Source organism: Peromyscus maniculatus, chromosome 12 (assembly GCF_049852395.1).
Source record: "Peromyscus maniculatus bairdii isolate BWxNUB_F1_BW_parent chromosome 12, HU_Pman_BW_mat_3.1, whole genome shotgun sequence".
Taxonomy (NCBI): Eukaryota; Metazoa; Chordata; class Mammalia; order Rodentia; family Cricetidae; genus Peromyscus; species Peromyscus maniculatus.
In genome coordinates this window covers 25254353-25277834 of record NC_134863.1, presented here as the reverse complement: position 1 = coordinate 25277834, position 23482 = coordinate 25254353, and the positions used below count along the sequence as shown (strand labels likewise).

Genomic DNA, 23482 nt, shown 5'->3' with positions numbered 1-23482 from the left:
GAGAACAGGGAACCAAGGTGGCCACTTGATATGCTGTGTGCGTGCGTGCGTGCGTGCGTGCGTGCGTGCGTGCGTGCGTGCGTGTGTGTGTGTGTGTGTGTGTGTGTGTGTGTGTATGTGTGTGTGCATGTGTGTGTGCATGTCTGCAATACCCCAAGCCAGAGCCCACAGTCTCCCTCTGTGCCTGTGGGAAGGAAGAGCGGGAAGCATCCCCCTCCCTCAGGCATCCTGAGCACTCTGATGCCAGGCTGTTCGAAGTCTTCTCAGGTGAATTGACTGTGCCTAGACACACACGCAGGACTCCATCTGGGACTTGGAACAGGAAGGGGAAATCCCTCCGGAGACACACTACTCCTGGTTCTCTGTTGACAAACAGGCTCGAGTTATGTAATGGACCTTCGATGTCCTCAGGTGTCCCTGGCTGGCCAGGGTGTCTCCGACTCTGGTCCTCCCCCACTGTTTGATACTTCCCTGGCCTGCACAGATTCTCCGTTACAGAAAGAGCCAAGACAGAGGGCTTCTGAGAGGCACGGGATCTTTCCAGCTCCCTCACAGGGCTCTTAGCTGCAAGGAGATAAATGCTGGAGACAAGGCTTCCTCACCAAGGTCTCCTGAGCTCAGGGCAGCCCCTCCCACAGGGACGCAGGGCATAGCTGGTTTAAGCCAGCCTCACTGAGAGAGCCCTGGCCCGTGTCCTTGGCGATCTCAGCACTCACTGGCTGGCCTGGCCAGACCACTGCCTCCCACAGTAAGGGAGAGAGAGTGCCCGTCTACCTTGCAGGGTGCGGGAAGGCTCTGTGAGCACGAACCAGAGGTGGACAGTTTGCTGTGACATCCAATGCCGCTTAGATGAGGCCACAGAAATCTCCTCAGAACAGATGACTGCACACTGGCAACCAGCCAGCCAGTGCCACACCTGGACCGTGTCCCCAAGGTGCCTGTGTTTAAGGCTGGTTCTCCGGGGCCTTGGGACGGTGTGGGGCCTAGTGGAGGAAGCTACATCACTAGAAGCAATGTACACAACACCTCAGTCTACCCAGTAACTCCATGTAGTGAGGACAGTTATTACCGTCATTTTAACAGGTGTGTGGGAACTGAAAAACAGAGAGGCCAAGTAAGTTCCCCAAAGCTACACAGTTGGCGCATGGCGGGGATATGAAGCACATTTGTTTGACGCTGGAGTCTGTTCTCAGGTGGTCCTGGGATAGAGTTCAGTGGTGGAACACTTGGCTACAGGAGTCTATCCTTTTTTTTTTTGTCTGTTTAAGATAGTGTCTCATTATTTAGCCCTGGCTAGCCTGGAACTCGCTATATAGACCAGGCTGGCCCTCAGGGGTTCAAAGCATGATATCGTGAAGATGGTGTAGCCTCATGCACACGCCCGGCTCATCCCACCAGAGGCACCACGTCAGCCTTGGCCTCCCTCATCTTCTCTGTTGAACAGGGATGGCCAAGTTGATGGTGGTGGAGGAACCACCACAGCTGCTGCTGGTGTGTGCCGGGCTGGGAGGCCAGGGCAGGCCTCCATTAACCATTAATCATAGAGAGAGCGGAGGAGGGAGGGCATCTGAGATGGAAGTTAGCAGCCGCTTCAGAGGGGAATCTGAAGTTGCAAGACAGCGGGCAGCCGGGAGGGGAAGGGGGGAAGGCAGTGAACCCGTGAGAGACAGAGAACAGTTAAGCTGGGGATCCCTAGGGATGGGGTGGGAGGGGGGACGGTGGCTAAGGACCTTCAGGGCCAAGCTGCCTGAGGAGGAACTCCTATGACCTAGAGGACCCCAGCTTCCCAGAGCACCAGGTCCCCTCTCTCCCCATTCCCATGCTGTGTCTGCCCCTGCTTCCGGGATCACTGCCCTCTGTGATCTCAACTGGAATATGAACCAGGCGGAAGCACGCTTCTGCTTACGAGACAGCGGCTGTTCTTCCTCGGGATATCACACCTGCATGTCCACCTCATGCACACCTGCATGGGAGACCGCCGCCGCTGCCGCCGCCGCCGCCCCCCCCCCCCCCCCCCCCCCGGCCTCCCTCCACCTGCCCATGTCTTTAGGCGTCTCAGGGTCTGGACACATGCGGAGTCTCACGTTGGCCATCACTCTGGCTGCAGTGTGGACAGCGCATGCTGGGGTAGCAGCAGAGGGGAGGAACGGACTTCAGAGGAGTAGGAAGGGTCAGGGCAGACGGATGGAAAGGCTGGGGAGAAGGCGGGATAGGAAGGGTCAGGGCAGACGGATGGAAAGGCTGGGGAGAAGACAGGATAGGAAGGGTCAGGGCAGACGGATGGAAAGGCTGGGGAGAAGGCGGGATAGGAAAGGTCAGGTCAGAAGGCGGGAAGCAGGGCAGCGTCTAGGCTTCTGCCTCACACTAGACGAACCAAAGGGGAGACACAGACACCTAGGAGAGCCTTGCTGGGAGGAAGAACAGAGTTCAGCTGGGTCATGCTAGAGTACAGGCTTGCAAGAAGCTCCCAGAACTCAGGAGGAGGGCGCGTGTGCGCGGCTGAGCAATCTAGGGTTGCTGGAGGCACCCCCGAGGGTGATCCCCAGAGAACCCTGGCAGCTGGCTGGAGGAGGCTGAAGGCAGGAAAAGAGGACACGGGTGAAGGAGACCAGGAGGGTTGGGCCCAAATGGGACTGAGTTCAGGGCTGAGGGGGAGGCGACCAGTGGAGACAGCCCCTTCGTACAACTGTTCTGAGAAACATGCTGTGGACAGAGAGGCACGATGAGCTGCTAGTGAACAGGGCACTTGATGGGGGCAGTTCTACTTTGCTTTTCTGACTTCCATATTCATTCTCTCGCCCTCCTCCCTCCCCCCCTCCTTTCCTCTTCCCTCCCCGCTCCCGCCTCCTTTCTCCTCCTCCCTTCAGACTGGAATATGTCTGAAAGCTGACCACAGTCAGACATGGTGGCAGATACCTGTATTCTCGGCACTCGGTTGGCAGAGGCAGGAGGATCGACACAGTTTTGAGGCCAGCCTGGCCTATACGGCGCATTCCAGGCCAGCAAGGGATGTGCAATGGAACCCTGGCTCACAAAACCCAAACAGCTGACTTAACAGGAGAGTGCAATACTTGGTGGTTTGTGTTCCTGATCCCATCAGCCCCCACACTGATAAACTTGTATGTGTGTGTGTGACCAGTGCCTAGCATGGCTTCCGGCCCTCAGAGGACACTGAGTATGTACTGCTGAGGGCTGGACATACCTCAAGGCCTGGGGAAAGAGACTCCCAATGATGAACATAAAGAAAGTGACATCCAGGGGGTGGTGGCACACACCTTTAATCCCAGCACTCGGGAGGCAGAGCCAGGTGGATCTCTGTGAGTTCGAGGCCAGCCTGGTCTACAGAGTGAGATCTAGGACAGACACCAAAAACTACACAGAGAAACCCTGTCTCAGAAAAAAAAAAAAAAAAAAAAAAAAAGAAAAAAGAAAGAAAGAAAGAAAGAAAGTGACATTATTGGGCTGGAGAGATGGCTCAGCGGTTAAGAGCACTGACTGCTTTTCTAGACGGACCGGGGTTCAATTCCCAGCACCCACATGGCAGCTCACAACTGTCTGTAACTCCAGTTCCAGGGGATCCAACACCCTCATACAGACATATATGCAGGCAAAAAACAAACAAACAAACAAAAAAACAATGTACATAAAATAAAAATTAAAAAAAAATTGACATTACTAAACACCAATTACCATTGATTCCTACATACTTCAACATGACCCTTGGGACAGTTCAAATTATCAACAGACATCCACGAAATCCAGAGGCTTTGGGGGTACCACCAAGAAGAGAACTGAAGATTCTCCTTCCTTTCCCATGGTCAAACAGAAATCACAGGCCTTCCCCCGGCCCCCCGTTTGTTCCTACACAATGTTCCCATCTCCCAGCACTCGCACATCAGCTGGCAGTCACACAGTGACTCACTCTGGGCCAGCCACTCCTCTGTCCTTGGCTGACTGTTGACAAACCAGTCCCCACTACTGCCAGCTGATGGTGTTTCCCCAGGGGTGGCTCTCACCCTCTGCTTTTCATGTGTCTGGACTACATCCCCGTGTCTGGGGAGCAAACCGTGGTCACTATGACAAAACAGGGTGGCACTGCTTTAAGGCCACGTTTCTGTAAACTCCCACAATACTTTGCTATCACAGCACTGTCCTGGAAGCTAAGACTCCATTGCCAACACCACAGAGCTCCCAAAGAATACCACGGCCTTCCTGGCCTTGGCTCCTGAGGTCCATGATGATAATATTATCATCCATGAGGAAGGCAGGGAAAGGGCCTGACTTCTGGACCAGCTCTCTGTCCTGGGGAGATTATGGCAGTGAAGGAAAGAAGGGGGAAAAAAAATCCTATATTCTTTAATGAACTCTCCTTTCCAGTTTCAAAGAAGTCTGCAAACTCCTGGGTAAAATATACCACAGTCCTTGTCAAGGCTCCAAGAGTGCTGACTCAGAAAGAGAAACAGAAGGCTGTCGCCAAAAGAAACAGAGGGACCCCAGCTCCACATCTTGGGGAAGATACGGGCCACGTCTGGAGAGTGTGAACTCACCGCCTTCTTGGTCACACCACTGAAAAATTGTCATACCATTGCAGTTGGTGAACCACTGCCCAGTTCCACCCCAAACTGGCCACTGAGACTGGTGTAGCTTTGTCACTGGACAGAATGGGTCTGAAATGTCCTATGTGCAGGCCACACTGCAGCCTGGCTGCCAGGAGCCGGGTTGGGGCAGCAGATAGCTGGAAGGCGGCCGGTCAGAGAAGAGCCCACTAGGGTCAGGGGAGGGAGATTCTTGGACCAAGGCCTGAGGCCAGACTCAATGAGGATATGGTTCACAGCATCCTCCTCAGCTCCTCTGCAGCAGGATTTATAATTGTACAATAGTGTTGGAGCAGGGCCGGAACAACTCCATAAGCTTGGTGGCTGCTCACCTCACAAGTCCAGGCTAAAAAAGGTTCACTTACAGAAAGCGGGCCCAACATAATCAATATCAACAGCCAGACATCCGCCAAACCCAGAGAGGAACACCCTGTGCCTTCCTCAAATGAGAGTCACGAGCGACACAATGGGTACCTTGTTCAGTGCCTTGCCCACATGTGTCCTTCAGCCCTGGTCTGCTGCGAGCCACGGAATCTGGCTATAGAGAGATTCATTTGAGGAAAACAGGCAAAGGAGTTCCTAAAATTTTGACCAAGATAAAGACTAACTAGGTAAGACTTAAAACGTGGGCTCAAGCCGGGCGGTGGTGGCGCACGCCTTTAATCCCAGCACTCGGGAGGCAGAGCCAGGCGGATCTCTGTGAGTTCGAGGCCAGCCTGGGCTACCAAGTGAGTCCCAGGAAAGGCGCAAAGCTACACAGAGAAACCCTGTCTCGAAAAACCAAAAAAAAAAAAAAAAGAATATGCAATAAAACGTGGGCTCGATGCTAGGGTGATGGCCTTGAGGGCTCAATGAGGAATCCAGAGGTTTGGGCAGAGGTGGAAGCTATTCTAAAAAAACCATTGGAGGAAATGGCCACAATGCAAAAGGCAGTTCAAGGCTCTATGGCCAGGAACCACAAGGAGCAGGTGAGACAGGGTGATGTAGACCTCCCAGCTAGTCTGGAGGTTGAAGCAGGAGGATTATATGAGCCCAGTGGGTAAGATCAGCCTGGGCAATATAGCAAGACCTCTTAAAAAAAAAATGTTGTTTTTTTTTTTTTTTTTTTTTTTTAATTTCAAGGAACTTTAGCTTAGGTTCTGGGCCTCGGTTTCCCCCAAAGTAGATAATATATATTGACCTACTATGGTGTGACTGGTACAATTAGGAAAGGCATGTGGTACAAACCAAACAAAACTCCTTCTTATTTATTTAGTGCTTACTAGTGATGCATGCAAAGCACTAACATTCATCTATTCCCACGTCGTAAGTTGTGCTTAAAGATGGCGTTGGGAGCCTCTTGAACTGGAGTTACAGGCAATTATTAGCTGCCGGATAGGTACTGGGAACCAAACCTGGGTCTCCTGTGAGAGCAGCCAGTGCTCTTAACCGCCTAGTCATCTCTCCAGCCCCATGAGAAATACTTTAAGATGGCCTCCTCACATTATTACGCCTGCCTGCCGCCTAAGGTCAGCTCTGCGGGATCAGGCAGCACCCGCATAGGACTTGAGTACGGGACACGGTTGAGCTCACCTGAAGGACTTTGTGGGATGGGGTTGTGGATGAGCTTGGAGGGCAATGGTGCCCCAGAAAAGAGGAGGGGAAACATCCTGAGTAATTCCAGACTCCAGGGAACAAGTGGATCTGGGTGGTGCTCCAACGGCAGTGCTCCTAGAGGAGGGGACACTCACCCCAAAGGACACAAGGCACCCTCAGATCCTGCCCTGCCCCTGCCAATAATCAAGAGTACTGGAGTACCCAAAATCGGGACCAAAACAAAACTGCTGGCTGGTCTCCTGAGACAGAGAGGAAAAGGACACCAGGAATAATTGTTTCCACCACCAGAGGTCTCTCATACTTCTCAATTTAAGAGTTGACAATTTCCTAACACCATTGTCCTATGATGTTTAATGGCTAACAGCACCTCTACCTGCATGACAGAGAGCTAAGCGTTGGCATCCTCATGGCCTCCCTATTTGCATCTTTTGCTTATTAGATGCCGTTATGTTCTTCTCGAGCCAAACTTCATGAGCTTATGGATCAGGCCTGATCAAAGGCAGAGTCCTGGGAATGAGGCCTTCTATTTGCATACTTCCCTTTCTAAACAGAGAGAAAAGGAGATGAGGGGAGACCCAATGCTTAGATCATTCCCCTTTCAGAATCACTGGTGACCTGTTAAGAAGTTTCTGGAAATAGGACCTGAGCAGTATGACAACTCCATTCCCAAGAGCTGAGCTCAGAGCACAGAGCGAGGCAGGTGCTCAGAACGGCCTGCCCCCACCCCGATTCTCATCTTTCAAATTCACAGAAACATGCAGAAGATGCAGGGGGAAGCTTGCGATGTTTTATATGCCCATTCTTCAACCCCAGTGGAAAATTCCAGAGGCAACAAAATCTTAAGAAATTCATGCAGAATATAATGCTTGGCATAGGGATGATGATCAATGTATATATAATGAATTCCTATTGAATAGTAGGTAGCAACATGCCTAAAACAAAATGACAATGAGGGAGACATCACTGACATGTCCTTAGCAGCACCAGGTTAAGTTATGACCACTCAGCTCTGACTTTCCCAGACAGCCTTTTCTAGGCACAAACTGCCAGAGGCTGGCTGACTCCAGCAGGAGAGACCCAGATTACCTGAACCCTGAGACTGAGGAAGCAGCTACTAGAGTTCCTAATGTTTTCCATTTGGGAAGAGGAGTCCTTTTTCTTGAAATTGTGTGTCTATGAGTGTCTGTGAGCATATACACGTCTCTGTATGCATGTACTCTTATATCTGACAGTAGCATATTAACATAACCATTAATGAGTTTCTCCAAATAAGAGTAAATATGTGAAAAAAATTCTGAATTTTCTCGGAGTTTCCACATGAAGCCCACAACACTGACAATCCCATCAAGAGGGCCCTTTTGGGATTAAGTATGCCTCAATCTTGGCTCATTGAAAAGGTGCTGTTCAAGAACTTGTCATGGAAGCTGCATGTGGGTGGGTCCTGTTAAGAGTTACAGAGTCTGGGTGTAGTGGTGCATGCATTTAATCCTAGCACCTGGGAGGCAGAGGCAGAGAGAGAGCTGAGTTCCAGGTCAGCCACATGGTGAGAGCCCGTCTTAGAAATAACGCAAGCCAAACCCAAAAGGAAAAAAAAAAATCTTCCCAAAATACACACGTAAAGACAAGCTACATGCATTATATGTAGTAAATGTATTTAAGTTAATTTCTAAAATATGTAAATTGCAGTGCAGTCACAGAAGCGGTGACCACAGCCTCAGGTATGGCCATCAGGCTACTGATTTTGAGTGTGAAAATTATATTTCTAAAGAAATCTGTAAGAATGGCAAGCCACATTTTTTTTTTAAAGACAGGATCACTCTCTAGTGGCTGATGAGACGGTTCAGTGGTTAAGAAGGCTTACTGCTCCTGCAGTGGACCCAGCATCCACATGTCAGCTCACAACCATACATAACTCCAGTTCCAGGGAACCCAATGCACACACACAGGCAGACGCACGCGCACGCGCACGCACGCGCACGCGCACGCACGCGCACGCACACGCACACACACACACACACACACAAAATCAAATAAACAAAAAAAATACATTTTTTTTGAAGAGATGGGGTCTTATTATGGTAGGTCTGGAATTTGCTATGTAGACCAACCTGGCCTTAACTCACAGAGTTACTTGCCTCTGCCTGAGTGCCAGGATTAAAGGTGTGCAACTTCATGCCCAGCTCTGACATTTCTGATCACCCTCTATTTATTTATTATTTATAGTATGGCTCTGTGTCTTTTTGATGGCTGGGAGTATCCCCCTCCTTGAATTCATAGTGAAGCTGGTGGGGGGATAGTATGTTGATAGCTAATTACAAGACACATTAAGGAGTGATCAAGAACCACAGACATGAGGAGGGGGATGTCACTAAATACTTCCGATCTGGGGCCAACAGTTTGTGATCCAATTTCCATGCATGGCAGATGAGAATGAAGGGATAAGGCTAAAGTCACAGTGACACCATTTTGTAGGCAGGAGGGCCTCACGGTGGTACACGCATGCACATGCATCTGATTTGCCTACAGAGAGGACTCTGGGACAGCTGGCTGGCACAGAGACAGGGAAGCCTCTCAGTATGCTCCTCCCAGAAGACTCCATTCAGGTCAGGATCAGTGCATACCCCTCACGACCCGTGGTGGCTAAGACTGACGCCCTGTTTCTGGGCAGTAGTTGGTAAGGACCCGGAGAAGGAGGAGGGACCTGATAAACCCTGGGCTCTGGCCTGAGGTCAGAGACAAGAGCAGATGGGAGAGAGGTGGTTGGTGGTAGGCATGCCACCCACGTCTGTTACCCATGAACTAACTACACAGGAACTCTTTTCTTGGCCTTTAAAGCCCTTCACATTTAAGCTCAACTTACTTGAGTCTTATTTATTTATTTATTTATTTTTTACTTACTCTGTGGAGACCCACAGAAGTTTCCTAAAGAGAACTTACTCAAAGTCCAAGAATCTGAGCTTGCTCTACCCAGCAGGGCTGCATAAGGGGATGAATTGACCACAGGTGTGGTTACCAGGTGTTTGGAAGGGTCTGCACTTGGCTGTGCCGAGTGCTCTGATCTAGCAAAGGGGAGGTCTTTTGCCCCGCCCCTTGGCATTGCTATAAAAAGCCCTTTTGAAGAGGCAGAAGGGGCCATTGGGTATTGATCCAGGTCCTCCCTAAGCTATCCTGTGTTTCTCTCTTTCTCCTCTTTGCTATCTTTCTAGCTAATATTTTCTTAACTCTCCCTTCTCACAGGAACTCTTTAAAGGGTGGGAGCTGGCCTCCCACACCAGTCTCCCGAGTTTACCTGCCAGTCTGCAAACCCTGACTCTGCTACTTTCAGAGGAAAAATAGTTCCCACCATTGTCCCCTTTTCCATGCTTCGGCCACTCACCCTCCAGCCTACCTTTTTTTTAAAATGTAAACTAGCTGTCCTTACAGGCTATATTTGGAAGCCTACTTAAGCTCTGTGAATTGAGAAATACTTTTAGACATACCTGAATAATGTTGTCATGGATGGTGTTTCATTTGGTAAGAAGCTAGAAACCAAGAGCTGAGCCTTTAATCGCAGGAGTCTTTTTAGCTACAGAGGCCTGAAGAACTGTTTTAAGTCTACCTGAGACCTGTCAGCAGACCCAGGATCTGTTCTTGGATGCTGGCTCTGGCTTTGAGTGTCATATTCCATTTTCCATCTCTGGGAAAGATCTACAGGTTTCCTTTGGGCTCTCATTATCTACCACATAACAAAGGTGGCGTGTGAATTATACAACCCAATTATAATGTACTTTGGGGTCCTCACAGTCAATAAGACCAAAAAGGTTTGATTTCAAATTTCTCATTCTATGAGACCCAAGAGATAGCCTGGCTATCAGATTATTAAATGTAAAATAATTCATATAAAAGAGTGACCTAGAGCCCAGGAGATGACTGTTGGGCACACAAGTCACCAAGAAGCACAAAGTCTGAGCGAGCCTCTTTTACTGCATTAAAAAATAACTGCAGAGACCCAGACCTCTTCTCAACTGTGAAGGGTCAACCCTTTCCAAGAATCAGAAGAATAGAAGGCCTCCCAAGGGCCTCATAAAACTCTTTTTACACATGGAAATGGTTTGGGGACAGACAGGACTATTCTGTAAATTGCTGCTTCTAGAGACCAGAGGAGAGGCACAGCGAGAGTCCTGGGCGCACATGCAGTCCCGTGAGGACGCGTCACAAGAACAGTAACTACTGCTCACGTGCTTCCAGACCTGGCCTCCCTCTCTTTACTGCTTGCTCATTTTGATGATGGAAAGCCCATCCCAAACCCGAAGTCTCCTGCATTTTCCCACCTCCTCTCTCAGTAGGGGTCAAGGGCTGCAAGCCCACAGCGGGAGAGCCAGATTAGTGGAAGGAGGCTATCTGGGTGTCCCCGTGGATCCTGGCCCGGACAGTTTTGGCAACTTCATCCAGTATACCGGCCAGCCCCTTCCCCCAAGACAGACCTCAACCACATGACCCACTTCCAGGATGGGCGGCAGGGGCCAGGGGTAAGGAGAAGTACCAGAGAATGCTGAGGTTGATGTTTTGAGGGCCTGAGTCAGCAGCTTCAGGAGCAGAGTGCTTAGAAAGAGGCTTTCTCTCCCACGGAAACCCCAACAGAGCAGCCACCCCCAGAGAACCTAAACCAGTGTGTGCAGCTCCAGAGCGGAAGCTTGGGCTGACCAGGGTACCCAGAACTGGAGGAAGGAACCGCTCGGCACCACTCAGCTGTGTCCAGAAGCAGCCAGATGGTCTGAGAGACAAGAAGCGTGAGGTACCCCTCCCTGCTGGAGCGTGTGGCATTGAAGCCCCGTCTGGAACAGCGCTTACTTCAAGCTCGTCCTAAAAGAACGAATCCAACCATGACCTAAGTGCAGAAACCCCTCTCTCCAGGAAACCGGGGAGAGCTTTCACGTTTCAACTAGTGTGGCTTTTACAGAGCAGGGATGGAAGATCTAGCTGGATGTCCAATGGAGAGTCAAGAATGTTCTAATCAGCAATTTACTAAAGTAATCCGGAGGAGAGGGAGGGTGAGCGAGAAGACACAGAATCACATCCAGACACAGATGCTAACTTAGGGAAAAAATTCTCAGAGAGATGAAAGCGTGGATGATTTTAAACGTCGCTGTCTACCAGTCAGTACATTCTAGACGGAAGAATAGACTGTCCGCTTTCTCGAAAAGCGGTTCTCTTGACAACACAGAGGGTTGGGGGTGGGGGTGGGGTGCATGTGAAATAGTGAGGGAGGAAAAAGCCCCTTGATGGGTTTGCCAGATGGCCCCTATCAATCCTGCTCACCACAGAGCACAGACGGCCTGACTACCCCTCCATCAACTTCCCATTTCCCAAGTGCTCTTTAAGGGCTGAGTGTAACTTTTGTGTGTTGGGGGGAGGGCACCCCATCTTAGGGAGTTAGTGAGCTGCTGTGCTGTTCGCCTGGGAACGTCAGATCTTGGTACCCCTCTAATCTCTCAACCCATGGCCCATGACAGCCTCGGGGGTCACAGGGTTAGATGGGGGGAGGGGGATTTTGGACACTTGCTTTGGTAGAAATCTAGAATGCAAGAGAGTAACTCAGAACCGGGGTTCTGGGGGCTGAGTCAAAAAGTGCATTCATTCAGCAAATGAGGGAAGACGTTACGTTTTCCCTTCAGAGGTCTACTCACACATCCTGTACCAACTGCCCTGTGCCCGCTAGGCTCTGTGCCCGCTAGGCTCTGTGCCCACTCGGGCTCCTTGTTTATATCGCCCCCTTCCATTCTTAAAGGCAGGCAGAAGCAAGCAATGTTGGGCCAGTTTTAGAGATGGGAAAAAACCAACGTCGAAGACAAGTGAAGTTTCTGGCTATTAAACTGTGCAGATGGATTTGCACGGGCAGATCGGCTCCCAGGCAACGCGGACTGAGCAGCATTCTGGAGCAAAGACATTCCCAAGGGTTATATGCAACTCCGGACTCAAGAGGAAAACACATTAAAATACTACTAATACAGCCAGTATGTCGTCTACTGTGCTGGGGGGGGGGGGTGGAAGCTCCATCCCACCACACGGAGCTTTTTAAACACAGCCCGAGGACCCACAGGCTAAGCCTGGCACTGCCAGCTCCGGGGGGCATGGATCTGACCCATCTGGGAGCCAGTGTCGGCCTTCTGTGGCAGGCATGTGCTGAGTACTTTCATTCAGTCTCGTTTCTCACAGCTCCACACCTGCAGCCCCCGGAGCCCGCTTTTTCTATGAACCTAGACAGAAGCATCCAGCTAACACCAATGTGTCACCACTCCGGTGTTGGGATGGCCTCTGTCACAGAGCTCGTACATGGCTTCCAATCTTTCCACAGACCTTCATCCGTGACGCTCATATGTCCTGCACCTGACACAACCATTTTGCACGTTTCACTTCCACTATCCTCAAGGTGTGCTCAAACCTGTCTCACAGGAGCTGTTTACAAGAAACTGCCTCTTCTCTAACATCTACACACTGGTGCTTTCCACGGGCAACATCCCATAATGCCACGCCACCACATGTCCCCTACCCCTCCCTACCTCATGCTTTACCTTCATGGCCAAGCCCCACCCATCAGATGCACTACGCCGGCCGGCGAGTCCTGCCAGATCTGACCCGCAGCAGACTCCCTCAGACTGGATGCTACATTTCCACACAAGGGCACCCCACCCTGTGCCGGTGGCAGGCAGGGTTTGTCCTTGGTCTCCTCCCGGGCTGGCCACAGGCATGATGACCCTTTTCTCCCGCCATGCTGAAAAGGGTCTGGGTCCACACAGCATCCAGGCCCCGGGTCTGGCTCAGCGCGAAGGTGGTGTGGCCGGCGGACCTACCTGAGCACAGGACGCCCTTGTTCCTGGCGCAGGAAAAGCTGTCACACTCGCAGAAGGGCCCGTAGATCCTCCCGAACTCACTCTCAAAGCAGGAGCACTGGCTGCAGCTGCACTCCCCACGGCCACTGCACAGGGGCTTGCCTTCTGCCTCCCGGCACAGGTTCTGGTACCCGCTCTGGTTCTCCCCCTCCTGGCACTCGCATCTGGTGCCCAGGTAGCTGGGGTCACATTCACACAGCCCGCAGACGTACGTTCCGTTCCCGCTGCATCTGGCGCTGCCGGGCTCCAGCCCCGCGCTGCAGCTACACGTGCAGTTGTAGGTGACTTCCACCTGCAGACTGTCCCGGAAGCCCACGGGCCGCAGGGTGAAAGCTTGTGCCGTGTGTCTGCCGGGGCAGCTCCGGGCCTCCACGGACACTTCAAAGGATGCCTGGGTAGAAGGAGAGGAGACATCATAGCCATAGCAAGCCAGGGCTCCCATCCCCCAGGGGGCATGGCCGCATACGTCCCTTTATGAGCTCTACCCTGTCCAGCACACAAGGTGGGACCCCTGGTAGGAAGAGACAGGGTGGGTCAACAATCCCAGGTACTATATGGAGAAGAGCAGTTGGTTATGCTAATGCCCAACAGGAATTGGGCATGTGTCCCCCGTCCCCCAACCCGGGAGCTGAGGACTGAACCCAGAGCCTTGTGCTTGCTAGGCAAGCGCTCTACCACTGAGCTAAATCCCCAACCCCTGGACGTGGTGGGTCTTTAATGTCCATTCTCATCATCTCTGCATCTGAAGAGATGCAGGAGGAGTAAGGTATATATAGCTCTTGCTCTCCCCTTTATCTCCTATATCCCATCCTCATGGTACCCCCACTGTTGCACACACGTCTCCGCCCATCTCAAAAGTCATTCATTCAACCAACATTGACTGCCTATGCCCGGCACTGGGCTAGATGCTAGGGTACGGTGGCACCCCCTGGCATGAGCTGCTGGGCACCTGACCCACAGGAAAGGTTTGTCCTCTCCATTGGAGAAGAGCCGGGATGACACACTTGAAAGTCCCTCTCACGTTCCAGCCTTAGTTCCCTGCAAGCATGGTTCTCACAGCTGTATCTCGCCCCATCAGCCCACAGTCCTGGGGCTGTAAGGGACACTCGCAGCCTAAAGAGTTATCACACACAGGAACACTTGAAAAAACAACAACAAAAAAACAAAAACAAAAACAAAAAACGAAAGATTTAGGGAAGAGTTTTTTGGTTTTTGTTTGTTTGTTTGTTTGTTTTTTGTTTTGGTTTTTCGAGACAGGGTTTCTCTGTGTAGCTTTGGTGCCTCTCCTGGAACTCACTCTGTAGACCAGGCTGGCCTTGAACTCACAGAGATCCTCCTGCCTCGGCCTCCCGAGTGCTGGGATTAAAGGTGTACTCCACCACTGCCCGGCTGGGAAGAGTTTCTTAAAGGCTGCCTTGGAGGCTGCTCACTTTGACCCTTCCAGGATTCAAGACAGTGACACCATACCTGGTCTGCCCCTTTCTCCTCAGAGGAAGGAGCTGTGTGGGGATGGAAGTACACCAGTGGTACCTCAGAACAGGCCCCGATGAGTCCACAGAAATGCAGACAGTCAGTGAATGGTGAAGGAACCTCACTGAGATGCACTCCTGTGGAAGAGGGGACCCCGTCCTCAAGCAGGCATGCCTGGCCACTCCTCCAAGTGGACCCTTCTATCTGAGCCAGTGTCTTTATTTCCCAAGACCCCTGAGATCATTCCGAGGTTCAGAACGGGCTGGGCATCCCTATAAGCCAACCTTTAGCAGGTCGTCAATAGCCTGCTTTGGTGGGCACTTGTGATAATGTTCATTTTGTGAACACTGTAAATATTTGTTTTGAAGCATTGAAAGCCTCTTCCTGGATTCTGTGGCATCTGGGGACATTCAGGGTAGTGATACTGAGCAAGACAGGCCTGAGTCAGGCTTGCCAGCATACCACAGAGGTCTTGACAACCACCACCCAGGGCTCAGCATCAACCATGGCGTTTAACATGGGGTACTTCTAGAGAGGTGAGCTGAGGAAAATGTCCACGAGCCAGAGTCAGAGAACAGAAAGAGGACCAAACCAGCTGCAGACAAGGCTAACCCCATGGCATCCATTATCCTTATGTAGGGTGGGGAGAGGGAAGAAGGAGGTGATTGCCAAGTTCAAACCTGAGTTCCAAAGTCCAGGGTCGCTCAAGGAAAGGAAACAAGATGGCGGCGGCGGTGTGGGGCTGGGGGTGTGGTCTACACACATTGAAATCTGTTGATGGCAGTGCATAGGCACAGCTGAGAACATTACCACAAGCAGCCTTTTCATGCACCCCAGAAGCGGCTGTCTTCCCTTCAAGGGAGTCAGTGATGGTGGAGGGAGTGGAGAACTTGTCTGGTTAGTTAGCCGGTAGGGGTTGTGCTCACTTAGGACAGGCCTGAACTCTCCCAGCATAGATCACCTCCTAGAAAGGGGAACAGGGTGGTGCTCATGCAAAGATCTGGGTACAGAGAAGGGCAGCCTGGCTCAAGGTAGAGACAGCATGATGGTGACCCCCCAAAGTGATTGTCACAGACTTCTCCAAAGCTTTCTGCCTGGGGCTGGGACTGGGCTGAGCTTGCACACAGGCAGGGTTTGGGGGCTGAGGCTGAGCGAAGTTCTCTATGGGGCCATGAAGAATGCAGAGAAGCAGAGACGCTGGGAGGCTGAGGTCATCCCTTCCCAGTGACTCGCACGCGCGAAGCTGCGACTTCCTGCCACTTTCCGTGCCTGGTAAATGAAGAGCTGGAGATCAGGAGTTCAGCAGACTGCAGAGGAACGGCCTGCCACCAGGGCCAACGGGACTCCGCTCTTCAGAGACTGGTGAACACAACCTACCCTTGTCAAGGGAGAAACCAAGGAGGGAGGGAAGAAGGGAGGGAGGGGAAGAGAGAGAGACAGAGACAGAGCAAGAGAGACTGAGACTCTTTAGCCCTGCCCACACGTGCCAGGGTCAGTGGAAGTGTCGAGAGTCCGGGAGTTGGAAACTAGCACTGTCTGCCTAACTGAGAAGTCAAGAGGGCTTGGCTCCCCAGCAGGGTCCCAAGCCTCCTCGGTCAAGGCTTCCATCCAGAGGTGCTATCTGCCTGGCCTGCAGCCGGCTGTCTAGTAACCAGCGAGAAGCATTGTCTGTTTCAGCCACGGGTCTTGGCTCCTGCTAGACACAGGAATGCTATCAAAAGCACGGTCGGGAACAGTAAGCAGATCTGTTTTGTTTACCCGTCCTTAAAGCTCAGTTTCCCTGCTGTATTAGCAAAGAACCCAGAAGGCTAGAAGGCACTGGAATACAACTGCTTGGTTTCCCGCCCTTAGTAACCGAGTTCTCGGGATAAGCACTGATACTGAGGGGTCCCCAGATCTTGACTCAGTCTAGACAAAGGTCACAAATGCGGCAGCCATCCTGGCCAGATTGGTGATTTAACCTCATTGGAATGTTTCCGGCTCTCCAATGGGGGAGCCCACCCTCTCAAAAGGGTTGCCCAAACCCCACACAAAACCCCCAACTCCAGGGTTCTGCAGATGCCAAGTCCGCTCAGACCTTAATGAAGCAAAAGGCTGAGGTGGGCCCCAAGTACAGGGCCAAGAGGGGTGGACAAGAGCAGGGGACTGGGGGACTTGCTGGGAGAAGGCTGTGACATGGCTCACTGGGCCCCTTGTGCCGGGTGCTAACGCTAGCTGGACAGCCAGCCACGTGCATTCTGATTTATCAAAGCTGGTTCCTAAGAACACCAGTTCCCAGGGTGTAGGTCAACTCAGTCAGGCTTGTTGGTGAATGGACAGAGGCCACCTAAGAACTTAGTGAGGGACTCTCAGCAGATTCAAGGCTTCAGGCTGTAACCTCAGGATGATTTCTCTTTCAGGACATGCCCGCCTCACCTCCTGCCACATCTCCTGCTTCCTTCCTGGTCACTAAGCCACCTGTGTTTGGAAGTGACCATAACCCACTGCCGGCCTCTCCCTCACCTTCCCAGGATGCTGCTATTATAAGTGAGATCTACGTAGCCCACCTATCCCAAAGCTACACACACACACACACACACACACACACACACACACACACACACACACCTGACCCAACAGGATGCACTGTTATCCCCAGGCTAGACCCTAAAGTCCCTGCTGACAGCAAAACTGTTTTCCTAACCCCTAGAGTCCCACAGACTTTGATCAGACTCTGTCACCATTCCCTAACATGCCCCTTAGCCTTCCTAACTGTGACACCCAGAAAAGAACCTACTCCCGAGGAGTGGCCAGGCCCTTATGATTGACACATGTGTCCTACCAGTGTAGACCAACTACTGTTCTTTACCCCCCAACCTATTCCTCAACTCCACAGCCATCAATCTCGGCTGCTCTCTGACCCCCACCACAAAGGGTGGTGCTCTTCACTCCCTAGCAAATTCATCTCCTCCCCCCCTCTGCCTTATAAACGGAGGTTCCCACCCATGAGAGACCCCACTTCCCTCTGTGTCTCTGCTCTACTGGCCTCCCCTCTTTGCGGCCAGACCCTTCTTCCTTGAGGTTCCCTTAGTGATGTGCCACCTTGGTCACAGGGGAGCTTCATTTGCATCATCTCCCCATCCACTGGACTCTACATCCCTAAATCCTCATCTTTACAGCCAGGGTGGGCAGAATCCAGGCACAAAGAGATGTACGAAACAGGTTTCAGCACAGTGAACAGGAGGTTCACCAGCAAGTGGGAACATACCTGTGATAAGCACTGAGGGGCACACCTGGCTGCCAAAACTCAGCTGTGGATGCTTGGGAGAGCATTGTTCAGCCGGGACAAGGAATGGACAGCCTGCCTTCAGAGGCCTCTTAAGATCACAGGGATGCTGTTTGCAATTGTTACTCCCCCCCCCCCCCAGCTCAGTCTCACAAATGGTAGGAAGTGCAGGACCCATCACACATAGTTAAAAAAGAATTCAGGCTACCAGTTACTACAGGGCTCTGTGTGTGTGTGTGTGTGTGTGTGTGTGTGTGTGTGTGTGTGTGTGTGTGTGTGTTCCTAGAATTCTATTCAGAAGGCTCTGACCTTAGTTTTAGTCTCTCTTATTGCTTTAAAGTTCTTCTTCTTCTTTTTTTTTTTTTTTTTTTTTAAAAAAAAAAGGTTTTATTTTAAAAGTTATGTGTAAACCAGGGATGCTGGCACACACCTTCAGTTCCAGCATTCGAGTGGCAGAAGCAGGTGGGTCTCTAAGTTCAAGGCCAGCCTGGTCTACAGAATGAGTTCCAGGGTACCCAGGGCTACACAGAGAAACCCTATCTCGAAAAACCAAATTAATCAATCAATCAATTAATTAAATTATGTGTGTATATGTGTGTCTGTGTGCACATATGTGAGGCAGGTTCCCTCAGGCTCCAAAAGATGGCACTGGATCCCTGGGAGCAGGAGTTATGGACAGCTGTAAGCCAACCAAAGTAGGTGGCTAAGGGACTGAATTTAGGTCCTCTACAAGAGCAATATGCACCTTTAACCTTAATCCATCTCTCTAGCCCCTTAAAATTCTTCTTTTATTTTAAATGGTTTTTCAAGACAAGGTTTCTCTGCGAAATAGCCTTAGCTGTCCTAGAACTCATTTTGTAGAGCAGACTGGCCTTGAACTCGGAGATCAAGCGCAATGACCAAAGGTGTGTGCCACCATACCCGGCTGGCTGCCCCTTAAGATTCTTCATTTTCAGACCTCACATTTCACCGCACCAGACTCACACCCTCCAGAAAGATCTTCCCTCATGATCTGCATGACCCTAGTGGACAGCGACACACCCAGCTCAGAAAAAGAGCCGCTCTGTGTGGCCATCTATACCCAGACAACAAAACCTACACAGCTCTTGCCAGAGGGGCCATGTGACTGTGGCCCCTGGACATGGAGACAATACTGGGACAGACAGAAGACAAAGGGGCGGCGGCGGCGGCGGCGGCGGCGGCGGCGGCGGCGGAGGCTTGCCTGAGGACCTGCTGATATTTCCACAGGGCTACGGCCACTGGATCCCAAAGAAAGACGGGCCAAGGGCAACTGGTGTGGTGGAAACAGCGTCTTTCTTAGTGTTTCAAATGCTCTGAAAAATCATCCCGTCCCAACAGAGATTTCTCAGTGTTGAGGAGAGTTTCCATTTAAAATCCCTTTTTTTCCGACTTCTAGATGATGTCTGACTTCCTGAGCTCCCCCAGCCAAACTGAGAGCTGTACACAAGTGGGAAGGAGTGAAGTGGCCATGACCCCACCCATGACCTTTACGCCACGGTGCCTGAGGTCTACAGAGAAGGCCTGGCCTGTGGCATCGTTAGTGATTTGGGTCCTGCTGCCTGCTGCTCGCCGGCAGTGAGACCTGGGGCCAGTTTCTCGGGCTCCTCTTCAAGCCCCAGATTTTCACACATTAACATGGAGAAATAGAGCTAATGGAAAAGGTGCTGTAAGAGACAGAAATCTGGGGCCGGCTAGATGGCTCAGGGGGTAGAGGCACCTTCTAAAAAGACTCCACCCTAACACCACAAGCAGTGTGACCTGAAGAAAGGCACCATCATCTTGGGCACCTGGGGTTCCAAAGATCTTCTATTAACACAGCCCCAATTGGCACACCATTAAGCATTTTTTAAAAAGATTTATTTCTTTATTATGTATACAGCATGTATGACCAGAAGAGGGCAATAGACCTTATTACGGATGGTTGTGAGCCACCATGTGGTTGCTGGGAATTGAACTCCGGACCTCTGGAAGAGCAGTCAGTGCTCTTAACCTCTAAGCCATCTCTCCAGCCCCCATTAAGCATTTCTATAATACATGTCCTTATTTTGGTGGAGTAAGGCATCTCATGGGGAGCACACCTGACCTGGTACATGTGTGTAGGTCAGAAGATAATTTGCAAGAGTGGGTTCTCTCCTTCCGCAACGTGAGCCCAGGGACAGAATTCAAGTGGTCCATTGGGCTTAGTGCTTTGACCCTCTGAGTCACCTCACTGGCCCTTAGCACGCCAGTTGATTTTTTTTTAGACAGAGTCTCACTGTGTAGCCCAGAACTCATGGCGCACATGAGATCCTATCTTAAAATACAAACAAAACAAAAAGTACTATTAAACCACATTCCCTCTGTCCTATTAATACTCTAAACTAAATATAAGATACTAATTATAATGAACTAATTAATCATAACTGCTGTAGAATATTAATTTAAGGGGTATTACTTCTGTCTATGTTGCATTTGTTTAACTCTGTGAAGCTGTGCTACTGTGCCTGTCTAAAACACCTGGTGGTCTAATGAAGAACTAAATGGCCAATAGCAAGGCAGGAGAAAGGATAGGCGGGGCAGGCAGGCAGAGAGAATAAACAGGAGGAATCTGGGAGAGGAGGAAGAAGTAGCTGGAGGAGGAGGAGGACATCAGGGGCCAGCCACCCAGCTACACAGCCAGCAATGGAGTAAGAAAGAAAAGGATACAAAAATAGAGAAAAGTAAAAGCCCAGAGGCAAAAGGTAGCCAGGATAATTTAAGTTAAGAAAAGCTGGCAAGAAACAAGCCAAGCTAAGGCTGGGCATTTATAATTAAGAATAAGCCTGTGTGTGTGATTTATTTAGGAGCTGAGTGGCAGGCCCCACAAAAGAACAAAAACAAACAACACATAACTTAGTTTTTAAAACAACCTTATCTTCATTTTCCTGTTTTATAAGATACACTGTTTGCTCCAGGTCTATGACCCTGCTCCATTTGATGAGCGGGTCTCCCAGTGGTAAATAAACACAAGCAGATAACATATGTCCTGAGCCTTGATCAAACCATCCCTTATAGAAAGCATGCTTCCTCCAGGCAGGGAGAATAAGTAAGAGGAGAAATTTAGGCTTGGAGAAGAAAGAAAAAGAAATGCCAGGAGATGCCAGGGGCCAGCCAGACACAGAGGAAGCAGGAAAGTAGGACATACAGAATGAAAGCAAGGTAAAAAGCCCCGAGGCAAAAATGTAGACAAATAGAAAGAGGTTAAATTAAGTTAAAGGAACTAATGAGACAAGCCTGAGTGAAGGCCGAGCATTCATAATTAATAAGTCTCTGTGTCTTTATTTGGGAGCTGGTTGGAAGCCCAAAGAAAATTACAACTACAGAAAAGAGCCTAGAGTGTCCCAGCTACATGTATGGAGATATTCCCAGGTCTTCCTGAGGCAGGGAAAGCTGGCTTATTACTATGCTGGCTGGCATTAGCGCCCAGAAGATTCTATACTCTTCCACCTGATTGCATCCCTGTCAAGCTAAAACAATAATGGGCAAAGCACCAAGGGCCCAGTGTCACTGAGGACCCTCAGGTGGCAGTGCACCGAGGGGTCTATGGACTGGGGCTGTCACACAAAATTCACACACAAGCCTCCAGAGGACTCCAGGAAGCTATAACATTTATCAGAACCAGAGACTAATTACCCAGGGGAACAAGAACTCATATATAGTAGGGCTGAACACTTACCGTGTCCCCGATCTTCAGACCCTCGCACTTCCTCTGACCAGGGTAGGATACACCATCCTGGCAGGTGGCGGTGAAGAAGAGATTAAGGTCTTCCGGCTGATCCCAGACTGACAGCTCCACTTTAGACCGGATGCTCTGAACAAAGGGAGAAGAGGAAGCCTCAGTTTTTAGTGACACACACCATCTTGGTTGACCTGGCTTGAGGCCTCCCTCTGTGAGCTTGGGATAGTTGATAATGGTCCATCTGTCAAATGATACTATCTTCCTCAAAAGGCTTTTGCTTTGTATCCTGTCTTCCTCTTCAGAACCACCTCTCATCCCCATCCTCGGCTTCAGGTACACAGTTACTGAAATCTAGCCATTCACTCTGTAGGTTTGGGGCTTATAAATGCACACACAGGCATGCATGCATGCTCAGGACAGCAGCCCTTTGTTCAACATCTCTTCTCCTGTCTTGCCCCAGGCTAGCTCCTTACTATCCTGCAAAGTTGGTTCATCAAGGACCCACCTGGCCTTTCTTCACACTCAAACTCATCCCTTACTAGGTGAAGCCATCCCGTATGAGTCTGAAAGTACATTATCAAAGAATCCATTCTTCTCTCCAGACTTTGAGTGCTTCTCAAGACATCGAGTGAAACAAAAACTAAGAAAAAATGATATGTCAAAGCAGGAAGGAAGGAAGGAAGGAAGGAAGGAAGGAAGGAAGGAAGGAAGGAAGGAAGGAAGGAAGGAAGGAAGGAAGGAAGGAAGGAAGGAAGGAAGGAAAAAAAGAAAAAATCAAAGAGAAAGCCTGAAAGTAGTGTGTACTGGGAAGGTAGGGGAGGAACTGGGGTCTTCACACTGCTGGCTGGAGAGGAAGCTGGTGTAGGCTTTTGGAAGAACAATAGGTAATGTCTTCTAAAACTCAGGCTGATCTTAGTCCTGGCTTCCCCCGAGGATTATAGACAACAGAAATGTGCAGGTCACTGAGAGGCATGGGCAAGAATGTCTATAGCAATTTAAGAGCAAGAATCTGGAGACCGATCAAAAGCCTCCCAACAGTAGAATAGACTGAAGTAGACCTCAGTAGATCCACGAGGCAGAGCACCTACAATAGTGACGATGAATCAAACACAACTGTGTGGAATGGCCCGGAAGAGTATAATGTGACTGAAAAGAAGCCAGGCACACTGTATTTAATTCTCTCATACAGATATCCTGGTCCACGGAATATCATATATAATGGTGGCCCCATGAGATTACGGGAGCTGGAACTGGTGCTGTTAATCTGTCTTCTGTATGTCCAGGGACACAGTGGCCACCACAGCTACGACTGCCCGCAATGTTCAGTACGTGCCACTCTCACAGGTTTGTAGTCTAGGTGTGCAAGGCAACAGCAGATAGCCGAGACATGCGGTACATCACACCATCTAGGTTTACACGTGACATACTCTTTCTTTGCACAAGGCTGAACCTGCCTGAGGATGTGTCTCTCAGAATGCATCCTAAGTGACAAGCCACTGAGTGTGAAATTCAGCAACACGCAGAACTAATGGCTACCCTTGGGGGACAGTGACAGAAGGAGGCCTACGAGGGACCTCCCCAGTGCTGGTAACATTGCTCTGTGGCTGTGTTTTCTTCGTATATTTTTGTTTCTGAAACAGGGTCTCGTTCCGTAGTCTAGGCTGGCCGTGAATTCTGTAATCCTCTTGCCTCGGGCTCCCAAGTGCTGAAATTACAGGCATGAGGCGACAAGCCGCAGCTGTGACCTGCCCTTTCACCTGGGTGTTAGATACCCAGGTGTATTTAGTTTATACAAGGTTTATGGAATGCTTTATATGCCTCTAGGTTTTTCAAATCCGCCCGTAGCCAGTAGGGACCCCGCTACTGTTCTGCTAAATGATCACGCTGTTACACGGCCTTCTCCGTGTTCACATTCATAGCTGTAAATAAGTGCTGCGCTCAAACTTGGCCAGGGAAGTTTCTTCTGCAG

The 23482-nt window shown here is 50.5% G+C and overlaps 1 protein-coding gene across 2 annotated transcripts in view; it reads right to left on the bottom strand.

Annotated features, from left to right (window-relative positions):
* Itgb5 (integrin subunit beta 5) overlaps positions 1-23482 on the bottom strand; it is a 118949-nt gene that overhangs the window by 17528 nt on the left and 77939 nt on the right. For both annotated transcript variants that reach the window (XM_006974543.4, XM_006974544.4), the window contains exons 9-10: positions 21511-21645; positions 13022-13451 (exon numbers count right to left, since the gene is read on the bottom strand). In XM_006974543.4, the coding sequence (XP_006974605.2) occupies positions 13022-13451; positions 21511-21645 (565 nt within the window). The remainder of the gene's footprint in view (positions 1-13021; positions 13452-21510; positions 21646-23482) is intronic.